Here is a 13,257-nt window from a genome sequence, read left to right as displayed (position 1 = left end):
GATGAAAGTGAAGTACGGGGGATTTTAATAAACAGCTCTAATGATGCTTTTCATGCTGAGCGTTAATAATTCCCTGAAAACTCTTACAGTGCAGATCATGATGCTGCGAATCCATGTCCAACAAGGTCTCTGCTTTTATATATTTATTCCCGACACCTGAAATATAGTCTAACTTAGCGGAAGAAAACACACAATGAAAGGTATACTGGGTGCTAACAAAGGCATTATAATAACGTTCATTAATTATAGACTTTCTAAGATGCTTTAGATCTATATTTGCTATGCATTTCACCGTAAAAAAACGTAACTTAAAAAAATGTTTGTGCTGCCTTAAAATTTTAAGTTTAGTCAACTTGAAATGTGACAACTTGGATATTTGAGTTGACTAAACTTAAAATTTGAAGGCAGCACAAACACTTACAATTTAAGTTACAACATTTTCTTTTTTACAGTGATAATGACCTTGTATATTAAATGCCTGTTCATAACTCATCGTCTCTTGACGTGAACAAAACCTCGTATCATTTGGCGTGTTAATAAGAGCTGTTATATTGCTTATATACGTGATCTGATCGTGTGAGGATTTTCCTCTTTGGACAAAAACTGCAGTTGAAAAGCTTTTGTAAAAGGTTTTGTATTGGGCTGTTAATCAACACCCTATCAAACACCTAAGCAACCTCTCAGAACACAAAATCCAGTTTTTATAAGTATTATTAAATGACAGCATTATGAATTGTTGGGATAAATTCGCTATAGTAGATTTCAATGGTGAAGGTAGTCAAAAATGACTGTGAAAAAGAAACACAGAATTTCTCTCTTATGCTTATGTGTCTGTCCTAATAACAAAATGCTTTGACATTTCACAAATGTAATAATCACTTCACGATCACTGGTAGTGATGCAACCTTATGCTGTATGAATCTGCACAGATACAGAGGGAATTTCCTTCCGCTTTCACTGTCAGACTCACTGAGAAAAAAGACCGTTTGGCAAGACCTGGCGAATCTACACTGCAAAAAAAAAAAAAAAATTATGTTCTTTCTCAGTATTTTGGGATTGTTTCCAGTACAAAAGATATCTAAACATTCTTGAATCAAGACATTTATTAGAGCAGATATGAAGTCTTGTTTTTGTGAGTTTTTGCTTAAAACAAGAACGGGGTCAGAAAAATAAACTCAATTCATAGGGAAACCAAGAGTATTTTTATGAACCCATTGGCAGATATTTGATACATTTTTCAGAAAACAAGACCTAATATCGTGTTTCTCCAGTAAATGTATCTTGATTTAAGAATGTTGAGATATTTGTGCTGGAAAACAAGACAGAAACACTGAGGAAGAACATATTTTTTTTGCAGTGTACTGTTAAAACTCTCAAGGCTTAGAGAAATATAAATATCACATTCTCCGAACAAAAAACAGCTATTATAATACAAAGATCACAGATCTGGCATCATTCGGAACTTGTGTAAATAAAATGACATTAGTGCTGATCAAATAAGTCCAATGTAAAATCTCACGGCTGTCTTATTTACAATTCACGTTCCAGAGAGCCAGACCTTTCATCAGAAGCAGACTCACCGCTCTTCATCGGACCTGAAAGCGCCGGCGCTGTGAAACACTCGTGTGATATATGAGGGTGTTCACCATAACCGAAATCTGTCCTGATCCTCCAAATAAAGCCAGTAGAAGGTTCCAGTCCGGCTCGTTTACTGGACACTGATGGTCTTTGGTTGGTCCGTTGAGTCTCCAACACATCTGAGATGCTCCCACAAGTCAAACTGTGAGGAAATCCTGAGGAAACAAAGGACCTGCTAGCCCTTTTCTGCACAACACTAGTCCTCTTCCTGAAGTCACATGACGGTTTCTCTTTCCTCCTCCACCACCGGGATGGTTTTCTCCGCCTGGAGGTTCTCGTGGCCCGAGGACGGGATGGAGTTCTCGGAGACGGAGCCGTTCTTGACGTACCCCGGGAGGTTGCGGTGTCCGTTGATGGCCCCGGGCCCCAGGCGGGTGGTGAGGTGCAGGGCCAGGGGCCCGCGGGCCGTCACGTTGGTCACGCTGGTGTGGGACACCATGGGCCCGTAGCTGTACGTGTTGCTGCCGCTCCGGGCTTTCCTCTTGAAGTCCAGAGCCAGTGTCCTCCGACTCCACGACTTCTTGATTTCTGCCTGGACCTGAAGAGAGGGATCAGGACTGATGAGGACTAAACAAGTCATTCTTCTACATTCTACTGTAAACAGTGTTGTGTGTAACTCATTACAAGTAACGAGGGGGGGGGTTTACAGAATACACATATGACCCGGGAGGGGGCTGCATATGGAAAACACTGGGGTGTACAGCCTGCAGGGAGGAATGTTTCAACCCCAGGGGTGGCAAGGTGTCTTGCCAAGGGAGAGACACATGCTCAGGCTTACAGTGGAAAAACACATGTGGGGGTCGACCAGTGGGGACCATGTACATGGCGGTACCTAGCCAACGCGAAAGCTGCCGGTGGCATAACTCTGGCGTTGACGTCAACAGCGCTGGAGGAACTCAGGGCTTCTCGGGGAGGCTCACCTGAGGAGAATATCGTACGTATCTAGTCCGTGGAGTGGAATGGCGAGCAAGCGAAGACACCTGAGCAGATCCTAGTACCGGCTGGTTGAAGCGAGTACATGAGAGGACACTGGCTCCACTCAGAGATTGTAGAATCTCGTGAATGTGTTGGGTGTCGCCCAGCCTGCAGATCTGCAGATGTCTGTTAGCGAGGCGCCATGCGCTAGAGCCCAAGAGGACGCCACACTCCGGGTGGAGTGGGCTTTTACACCAAGGGGGCACGGTCGACCTTGCTGCTGGAATGCCAAAGCAATGGCGTCCACTATCCAGTGAGACAACCTTTGCTTGGAGAGAGCCTTTCCCTTCAGCTTCCCACCATAACAGACAAAGAGCTGGTCTGAGGTCCTGAAACACTGCGTTCTGTCTACATAGATGCGAAGAGCACGTACTGGACAGAGCAGTGCCAAGGCTGGGTCTGCCTCCTCCGGGGGCAGCGCTTGCAGGTTCACCACCTGGTCCCGGAAGGGAGTGGTAGGAACCTTGGGCACATATCCAGGCCGGGGTGTCAGGATCACGTGAGAGTAAGCCGGCCCGAATTCCAGGCACGCTTCGTCAACGGAGAATGCCTGCAGGTCCCCCACCCTCTAAATGGAGGCCAATGCAATCAGAAGCGCTGTCTTCATTGACAGGAAGTTAAGCTCGACCGATTGCAAAGGCTCAAAGGGAGCACTGCGCAGGGCAGTTAAGACCACTGCGAGGTCCCAAGAGGGTACGAGAGGAGGACGAGGAGGATTCAGTCTCCTCGCTCCTCTCAGGAACCTGATGATCAGGTCGTGTTTCCCCACAGACTTACCTTCTATTGGGTCATGATGTGCGGCAATGGCGGCGACATAGACCTTGAGGGTGGAGGGAGACAGCCTTCGCTCCAACCCTTCTTGAAGAAAGGAAAGCACGACACTGATTGAACATCTCCGGGGGTCTTCTCGGTGAGAAGAGCACCAGTTGACGAAGAGGTTCCACTTCAACGCGTAGACGTGTCTCGTGGACGACGCTCTAGCGGAAGTGATGGTAGCCACCACCGCTGGTGGTAGGGTACTCAAACCTGCCTCGTCCCGTCCAGGAGCCACACGTGGAGGCTCCAAAGATCGTGACGAGGGTGCCATAGGGTGCCTCAGGTCGGAGTAACTGGTACTCGGAGAGTGCCGTGTTGCCATGCCCACCTCGGGACTCGGTCGCGAAGGCAAAGCTGAAGCGGTCTCATATGAAGCAATCCGAGCAGTGTTGCCACGGCTGCAGATGCCATATGCCCCAGGAGCCTCTGAAAAAGTTTCAGTGGAACCGCACTCTTGCCCTCAAACTGTCTCAGGCAAGTCAGCAGTGACTGCGCGCGCTCGCCCGTAAGCTGCGCGGACATGGCGACCGAGTCGATCTCCATACCGAGAAAACAGATCCTCTGCACGGGGCAAAGTTTGCTCTTCTCCCAGTTGACCCAAAGGCCCAGACGGGCTACGTGGCGGAGCACCAAGTCCCTGTGTTCGCAAAGCTGATCTCGAGAGTGAGCTAGGATTAGTCAGTCGTCGAGATAATTCAGAATGCGAACCCCATGTTCCCGGAGGGGAACAAGGGCTGCCTCGCCGACCTTCGTGAAGACGCGAGGAGACAGGGCTAGCCGAATGGGAGAACTGCGTACCGATATGCCTGCCCCTCGAAAGCAAACCGCAAGAACGGTCTGTGTCGAGGGAGGATGGAGACATGAAAGTAGGCGTCCTTCAGGTCGATCGCTGCAAACCAATCCTGGTACCGCACACATTCGAAAACGCGTTTGGCGGTGAGCATCTTGAACGGCAGCCTGTGAAGGGAGCGGTTCAGAACGCGCAGGTCCAGGATTGGCCGTAACCCACCGGTTTTCTTCGGGACAATGAAGTACGGGCTGTAGAAGCCGGTCCTCATTTCGGCTGGAGGGACAGTCTCGATCGCACCCTTCGCCAGCAGGGTAGCAACCTCCGCTCTCATGATAGGGGCATTGCCACCGACCATAGTGGAGCGGACTCCCCTGAAGCGGGGAGGAGACCGCGCGAACTGAATCGCGTAGCCGAGCCTGATCGTTCGCGCGACCCAGCGGGACAGGTTGGGAAGCTCTAGCCAGGCTCCCAAGTACTGTACCAGCGGGGTCATGCGAACCACAGACTTCCCGTCGGTGGAGCAGCGAGGCGGTATAGCTGACCCAGACGTGGACGGCATAGTGGCCTGGTGTGGGGGTACTGTCATAGACCGCGTCCTGACAGAGGAGACCAGGGAAGGACGAACGTTCCATGGGGGTCTGCTCTGCCAGGGGTCTGGCGACAGAGGAGGACGAGGGGTGCACGGCCCGGGGACGGCGCACCGTGTCGTCCGAGAACTCTGTGTGCTCAGAGACGGGAGAGTCAGTTCTTTCTGGAATAAGGATTCTTCCCCGGCCCTCCACCAGGGAAAGGAGTGGCCCTGCTACCAGCTCCTGGAAAGAACTGAGTCCCATCTCTGAGCAGCCCATCTCAAGAGTGCCGCTTAACCCGGCGTATAGCAGGGGGTGGGGCTGGAGAGGGCTGTGGTGTCCCCCTGCGGCTTCCAGAGCCAGCTTGGGTGAACGGGCGGGGTGGGAGCCGCAGGAGGGCGCCTTCGGCGGTGGGCAGACCGAGGGATCTGCTCGGACGGCGGGGCCATCGGGGCAGAATAAGCCTCAGTCTGCTCGTGGGCGGTTGAGAACTGTTGGGCAAAGCCCTCAACCGCACCGCCGAAGAGGCCGACCTGGGATATGGGGGTGTCAAGCAGATGGGTCCGCCCGACATCCTGCACATCAGATAGGTTCAGCCACAGAATGGTGGACATCACCTGACCCAGGGAGCGTACGGCCACTTTCGTCGCTTTCGTCAGTGGCGGCGCGCAGCTCATTGAAGAGCCCTGGGTCAGTCCCGCCCTCGTGCATGTCCGTGAGCATCTGGGTCTGGTAGACCAGCAGAATGGCCATGGCATGCAGTGAGGCGGCTGCCTGTCCTGTAGCGCTATAGGAATTCGCCACAAGTGTAGACGAAAAACTACAGGCTTTGGACGGGTGCTTAGGATCGCGCCGAGAGGAAGCACTCTGAGGACACAGTAGCATCGCAACAGAGCGTTCAACCGGGGGGACCCCAGTGTACCCATGGGCAGCGGCCCCGTCGAGGAAAGGAAGGGCAGAGGAGATCAACGAGGGATCGCTGGAAGACATGGGGGTCTTCGAGGATTTCGAGATCTCCTGATGCACATCCGGGAAGAAAGGCATTGGAGTGGACGCCGACAGGAGTCAGCGGCCACACCCAAAACCAATCGTCCAGCAGCGAGCGCTCAGACAGGGTGAAAGGTTCCACATCTAGTCCGATGCTCGCAGCGGTCCGGGAAAGCATGGCCGTCATCTCAGGATCTGACTCGACAAATGCCATATGCACACCCGAAAGTGGCAGCACTGTCGAATCTGAAGATTCTAGCCCGCCCTGTGATGCTGCGATGGACAACAGATCGGATTCTGGAGCGTCAAGGGAAACCCGCGGGGCATCCAAAAATAGACCCGGGGAATCCCCTGAACACTCGCGGGTTGCGTCACTGAAGAGGGGGGCGTGGTCCACGGACAAACAGTCGGCGGATTTGTTCCACACTCACACCTTCAGGTCACCCTGGCCACCAGCCGAAGTAGCACCTCACGTGGAGAGTGTTAGATCAGGGTGTGGATGAGGGGACTCTCTCTCTAACGAGATCATTGAGTCTCGACCGTAATGACGCGATGGTCACGTTCCCGCGGGGAGAACGTGAGTTATCCACAAACGCTGCTCTAGCGTGATCAAGCCCAAGCACGCAGAGCAGAGAATGTGCCCATCAAAATCGGAAATGAGTCGGCCGCAACCAGAAATGCTTCTTTAAAAAGACGTGCCGCGTGCGAGCTCTTTTGTGAGAGGAGAAAAAACTGCGATGTTGAAGCGAGCAGGGAGAACACACTCATTGGCAGATCACTGCACAGATCAGCAGGCAATGTGAACTCGCTGCAGATCGCCGTCACACCAACACCGGAGAGAGTGGCTCGTCTTGTAGAGTGAAGTCAGAAATGGCTGTGGAGTGAAGAGATGCTCTTGGCTCCGAAGCGAAAACATGCCTATTTGCTGCCAGCGTTCTCCTTAAATACCCACGAGGTGAGGCGGAGTTACGCTAGGCAAATTCCGCAGACCCATGGCATTTCTTTGCCATTGGCTCATTTTGTAGTACTCGAAGTCGATAGGCTTCCTAAGCGAAACCCCATTTGTCGTCATCTGACGGAACTCGGAGTGACAACGAAAGGGAACTATTATTATAGATATTAACCTTATTTTAATTGTATAATTTCATTTTTTTTTAAATCAGAAATGTAACCTACTGTATGTTCCCTTATTTTTTACAATTTGATACATTTTCTTTGCACATTTGGTAATGGAGAATTTCAAGCAGTGTTTTTTAAGTGTCACTTAAATTTTGAGACTGTTTTTGTTTTTTAACCTGTGGTATCGATTTAGTATCGATACCGAGGTATTAGGTTCTGGTATCGTACCGAAGCCAAAATTAGCTAGGTGCCGGAGAACTAGGTCCTTGTGTTCGCAAATCTGATCTCTAGAGTGAGCTAGGATCAGCCAGTCGTCCAGATAGTTCAGGATGCAAACCCCGTGTTGACAGGGGCATTGCCACCGACCATAGTGAAGCAGACTCCTCTGAAGTGGGGAGGAGACTGTGCGAACTGAATCGCATAGCCAAGGATGATGGTTCTCGCAACCCAGCGAAACTGGTTGGGAAGCTCTAGCCAGGCTCCCAAGAACTGTGCCAGCGGGGTCATGCGAACCACAGACGTACCCTCGGTGGTTCAGTGAGATGGAATGACCGGCCCAGGAGGAATCGGCGGCCAGACCCAAAAACCAATCGTCCAGCCGAGAGCGCTCAAACCCAATGCTCGCGGCTGCCCGGGAAAGCATGGCAGTCAACTCGGGATCTGACTCGGGCAATGCTGGCACACCCGAAGGCGGCAGCACAGCCGAATCATCATCTCCTGAGGACTCCTGCCCACCTTGTGATGCAACAATCGGCAAGTTCTCATCGTCTTGAGTGCCAAAAGACACACGAGGAACCTCCGAAGATGGTCCCACGGGCGTCGTCTGAACACTCACGGGTTGCAACACTGGAGAGGGGGGTGTGGGCCCGAAGACGAATCGTCGGCGCTTGATTCCACACCGTCACCCTCGGGTCACCCTGGCCACCAGCTGAAGTCTTGTGGAGGGGGTAGATCGGGGTGTGGATGAGGGGACTCTCCCTCTGACGAGGTCATCGAGTCTCAACCGAAGTGTTGCGATGGTCATGTTCCCGCAGTGAGAACATGAAGCATCCACAAACGCTCCCTTAGCGTGATCTATGCCCAAACACGCACGACAGCGATCTCTACTTCAGCATTGGAAGATAAGGTCTTTCTTTCCAAGAAATATACACTTAAAACCAGAATACAGGGGCTCGTTTAATTAAACTATTCAAGAGGGTCACCAACAGTTAGGAGAATACGTCAATTAAACTGAAATAATTAAAACTATGAAATGAATTATTGCACATTATACAAAATAGTATAAAGTGCAAGAACATCAAAAATATATATATTGCGGTCCTATCACTGCCAGGACCATTTATTGCAGGATCTGCTATATAAAAAAATGACCTACAACACTCAGAGACACTCAGAGTTAGTGTAACGTCTTGTGCATGTGGACACTAACAATTATCAGACAAAGTTTTGGGATACAGAAGATACAGAAAATCGTTCTTACCTCTCCATTGCAGAAGCAATATATAATTGCAACAAAGAATCCCTGGAAAACAGAGCATGAAATATAAAGATACAACTTATAGCAAAATATGTTGGTGTCTATACAGTCTTAATCATCTACATCTCAAGAAGTTTGACCTGGAATGAGTTAATGAGCATTTCATAGTGCATCTGTATTTGCCACGGGACCCCGGACACCTCTGTGTAGGGCATTGCCATGAAGACGATGTAGTGAACGCCGAACAACGGCATGAGCACCAGGGTGGACTTCAACAGCTTTCTGCGGGGCGCAAACAAGATACACAACCACACGCTAGTTAAATACACATGACCGTTCACAAGTTTGGGCTCAGTGTGTTTTGGGATTTTCTTTGAAAGTAACTGACACTTTGATTGGGCCAAGGATTCATTAAATTGATCAAAAATAACAATAAATGCATATATGAGGTGTTTTTCAAAATGTAGATTTAAGTAGCAAACGAGAACGAGAAGCTAAAATCTTAAAAGTCTTCTTTATAAGTTTTAGTTTTGTTCAAGCTAATTAAAGCAAGTTTTCATTAGCGGGAAGAATATATATATATAAAAAAGTGTGATATTTGGGGTAAAAGACACAATAATTCACATGATAATGAATACCTGTCTGACTTTTCCATTTGTTGACATGACATGGTTATTCAGATGGTAAATGTCTTATATTAAGTTGGGTGTCCAGCTTAGAGGTAATCACCATATTTATAATGAAACCATCATGTTTAAAAATATCATATTAATCATATCATATAATAAAATATCATATTTATTTGTTCCTACTGTATCTTTACTTTTTTAATGATTTTGTTTCAGTATTTTTAAACACATTTTACTGACAGTTTATTTATTGAACAAATTAGCTTTGCTAAAGTGATTTCTTTGAACAAATAATAACTTAGACATTATTAAGAACACATTATTTTAGCTGAAGTATTTGTATCAGTACTGTATGTCTTTTGCTCCATGTGCCTGTGCCTAAAAGACCCATTTCACCACCTATATATACTTTAGTTACTACTTGGTATCTATAAATATATACTAGTAATTAGGAGTTTATTGAGGCAAATACATAGTTTATAGTGAGAATTGGACCCTAATCAAAAGTATAACCGTACCTTTATTGATATTGATTGTATTATAGATAATATACATTCAGTCATGGTGAACAGAAGACTCTTCTTAAGAAACATTACTGAACAAAAACAGCAGTGTGTGTTTCAGTGTTGTTCATTCTTACCTGTACTGTTGTCTGGTGTCACATCTCCCTGCATTTGTTTCTCGGAGTTTTGTTGCCAAGACTCTGATTATATTCAGGAACAACAAAAAATTTACCTTGGGGGTAGAAAAAATATACACAAATTAATGGATCATAATTGAGACTAAAAATAAAATAAATGATGCATGAAATGACTCCTGCATTAATTGAGGATTCTCACACTGCGTTCACAGGAAAGCAAATGGCAGACAAATAAAAGGTCAGCAGAACTTAAACTACTAGTCAAAAATGTGTAACTTTTTTGATTGATTTAAAAATATAAATCTTTTTCTGCCTAAAAAGCACCAACTTTTTGAATGAATTTTTACTTATGTAAACGTACAACAATTGCTGTCAGAATAGGGATCTGCACAATCCATTTCAGGTTTCCTGCGCTTAAATCCCAGCACCTGTTGATCACAAACCAGATCAGTCACTTTTAGAAACATCAATCCCAGACATCTTATTAATATTTCATATTAGGGGTGTAGCGGCACATGTACTGTATTCATGGGTCGGTGCAGACAGTCAGATAACGAATACGGGCGATCCACAATACAATCCAGAAGGGGGCGCGTGTGGCAATGCAACAGTGTTTGCTAACCGCCACAACAGGAGAAAGAGCAGAAGAAGAAGAGACGATCTACACACCAACCCAAAACAACTGCGCTACTAGCCTTTACCCTGAGTTCCCTTCATTTGTGTGACGAGCTCCACAACTTCACGGGAAGGAAACCCGGATCCTGTTTGTTTTCTTCATTTTACATTGTTTTGTTTTTATTGTGAGTGTACACAAATAAAAAATACACCCTTTCTAATGATGTCTTACTCTTATCTGTATGCCGATAAATGACAGAGTATTTTAAGTTGTTTCAGATGTTATAATGAGACGAAATCATTGGTATTGTGCTGATTTGTGCAATGGATGTCTCACTTCAGTCCAGTGATGAAATACGCATGTCCTGGAAATGGGAAAACTCAGGCGCCGCTCCACTCGCCGTCTCCTCATGGAAAGGTGAAGTAGACTCTGCCATTGTCACCGCATGTTTACTCTCAAAGTTTCATTTTTCATTACTCTATTTGTTTTCTACTTTTATAACACAAGAGATGCGTTTCAGTTTTGGAGCTGAATGCGACCAAATACCAAATGCTCTTCTACAAGAATGCATTGTTTACTGCTTAATACACTTAAGGAGGCTGTACTGTCGCAACTACTTCAGGGGGACTTAATGCTGGAACAAACTGTAATTTGCACTACTGTCTGTTCAAAATAACTGAACAGAAACCTAGCATTGGGGATTTGTTGCTTTTTCATGTTGGACCAAACTCGTGTCGAACCATGACCCCAAAACCGGGGTACGTACTGAACCAGGACTCCTATGTATCGTTACACCCCTAATATAATACACAGATAGCATGCTTATGCATGTGGCATACATTATTTACCATGCACAGAAAATGCTCTTTGTTCAACAAGCTGAATTAATACTGTATACATGGACACATGGTCATACTTCAAGGACAAACACTTACTCAGTGTCGGCAAGAGTGGCTCTCACGCTGGCCCAGATGGTGACGAACATCGCAGGAACACCTGTTTAGTGAAACCTTTAGTGACCTTCTCTTCCAAGTTCAACATACAGATGTGGGCTTATTATCACACAACTCTCAAGGCTAATAGGATTGGCCTTGATTTTTGATAGTCTTGGATACATTTTGATGATTTTTTTATGAATGTTTGCATTTGTTACCTTATTTGGTAACACTTTATTTTAAGGTGCTTTTAATAAGCAGTAATTAACAGTTAATAAGACACTTATAAGACCTTATAAGATGCATATAAGATGCATATAAGCATTAACTACTTCATATAAGGGTTAATTAAAGGTCCAGGCCCTGAAGAGATCAGGGAAACTACTCCCTCTTGGGAAGGTCAATTTTTAAGTGACTGGGAGTTTGTGTTACCATTTATGTTTGTTCGGCTGTTCTAAAAGTGCAATGTATTGATACTTGAGAAATGTATTATTTAATTTAATTTATTTATTATCATTAGTTAATGCTTATATGCATCTTATATGCTTCTTATAAGGTCTTATAAGTGTCTTATTAACTGTTAATTACTGCTTATTACAAGCACCTTAAAATAAAGTGTTACCCATTATTTAAATGTTTTGCGTGTAAAATACGTCTATATTCCAGCTATCACTGCAAATTAATAAACAATCAAATTGTTTAATTTTGAGTAATTTAACCGATTTCATATTTTTTTATAGTAACATTTTGGTGGGACCAATGAAAATGATGGGTAACACTTTAGATCAGGGAACACATATTCACTATTAACTAGGTGCTTATTAGCATGCATATTACAAGCATACTGGTTGTTTATTAGTACTTATAAAGCGCATATTAAGGCCTTATTCTGCATGACTATTCTATATGACTTCTAGATCCGTTAAACCTTCCCCATACCTAAACATAACCACTACATCAACTAGCTCACTAACTATCAATGAACAGTAATTAGGAGTTTATTGAGGGAAAACTCCTAGTTAGTTGTGAATATTTGTCCCTCAAATCTAGCGCGTTACTTAGAGAGTAAAGCACTGGCGCAACATTGTGGCTCTTCAACCCTGGTTTAAGCAACAGAGAAGTGGCTCAGCTCCACAGCATCCACATTGTATGCGCTGTGCATGTCCAACTTTTCCGCACAGTGTGTACAATGCAGGAGCCGTGAAGTCCAAAGTATATCCACACGTGTGTCTGCGGATGTCCCCAAAACATACAGCAATACCTCACAGCAACTGTTACCATTAAGATATAAAATCTGTTTGATTTACCAGTTGATAGCCCACTTAGCTATTTACTTCAAATTAACCAGAGAAAGCAGTAATTAAATCTTGTGGACATGACTTGGTGTCTGTAGCCAGAAGCTGAATAATCATCTTGTGTACTGGAGATAAGTGTACGTGAACACATTTACTCACCCCATCCAATCAGAGTAAAGCCCCAGAGGTACTTCCTGTCTGAGAAGAAGGTCATGAAGATAAGGCTGTGCAGGTACAGGCCTTCCACCAGAATCCAGTAATAATTAGTCGCCAAGAAGTACAAGAAGAGAGTCACCGCCACCTTACAGCCAATCTTGAAGGGTGAAGGAGAATCGATTCAGCACGTATTGATTAGAAGCATGTGCTCCATCATGGTCACCTTAATTTGCTTTTGAGATGTAGACTACATGTAGCCTGACTATCCCCCCAAAATCAAAATTCATTCTCTAGAGAGAAGGGCCATTTAATACAAGTGCTGAAAGATACTTGTCGAGGTGTTCTGATTACTTTCGCCATTCAAGTGTCCTGAATTACTAGGGTAATCATCTCTAGGTACTCTCGTAACCTCTGTCCCCTGAGATGAGGGAATGAGACATTTTGTCAATAGCTGACATTATGTGGAAACACATTTAACCACCTCTGAAAATACTGAAGCCTTATTGGACCATGCCAGTGTCTCACACTGGCCAATGGAGTTTCAGCACGCCGAATGGAGGCAGTTCGCAGCGTACGTAAAGTGGGTGCCAAACGGCAAATCCTTTGAATCTTTTG

General features: G+C 45.9%; 1 protein-coding gene across 1 annotated transcript in view; it reads right to left on the bottom strand.

Annotated features, from left to right (window-relative positions):
- Positions 1-1,222: 1,222 nt before the first annotated feature.
- Positions 1,223-13,257, bottom strand: part of pth1r (parathyroid hormone 1 receptor) — a 139,160-nt gene continuing 127,125 nt past the window's right edge. Inside the window, exons 7-13 of the mRNA XM_056266354.1 lie at positions 12,646-12,799; positions 11,192-11,252; positions 10,002-10,068; positions 9,641-9,735; positions 8,512-8,653; positions 8,375-8,416; positions 1,223-2,176 (exon numbers count right to left, since the gene is read on the bottom strand). Of these exons, the coding sequence (XP_056122329.1) occupies positions 1,853-2,176; positions 8,375-8,416; positions 8,512-8,653; positions 9,641-9,735; positions 10,002-10,068; positions 11,192-11,252; positions 12,646-12,799 (885 nt within the window). The 3' untranslated portion in view covers positions 1,223-1,852. The remainder of the gene's footprint in view (positions 2,177-8,374; positions 8,417-8,511; positions 8,654-9,640; positions 9,736-10,001; positions 10,069-11,191; positions 11,253-12,645; positions 12,800-13,257) is intronic.

This window comes from Rhinichthys klamathensis, unplaced genomic scaffold, assembly GCF_029890125.1.
Source record: "Rhinichthys klamathensis goyatoka isolate OS25496 unplaced genomic scaffold, OSU_Roscu_1.1 h1tg000011l_1, whole genome shotgun sequence".
Taxonomy (NCBI): domain Eukaryota; kingdom Metazoa; phylum Chordata; class Actinopteri; order Cypriniformes; family Leuciscidae; genus Rhinichthys; species Rhinichthys klamathensis.
This window is presented reverse-complemented; position numbering and strand designations above follow the sequence as displayed.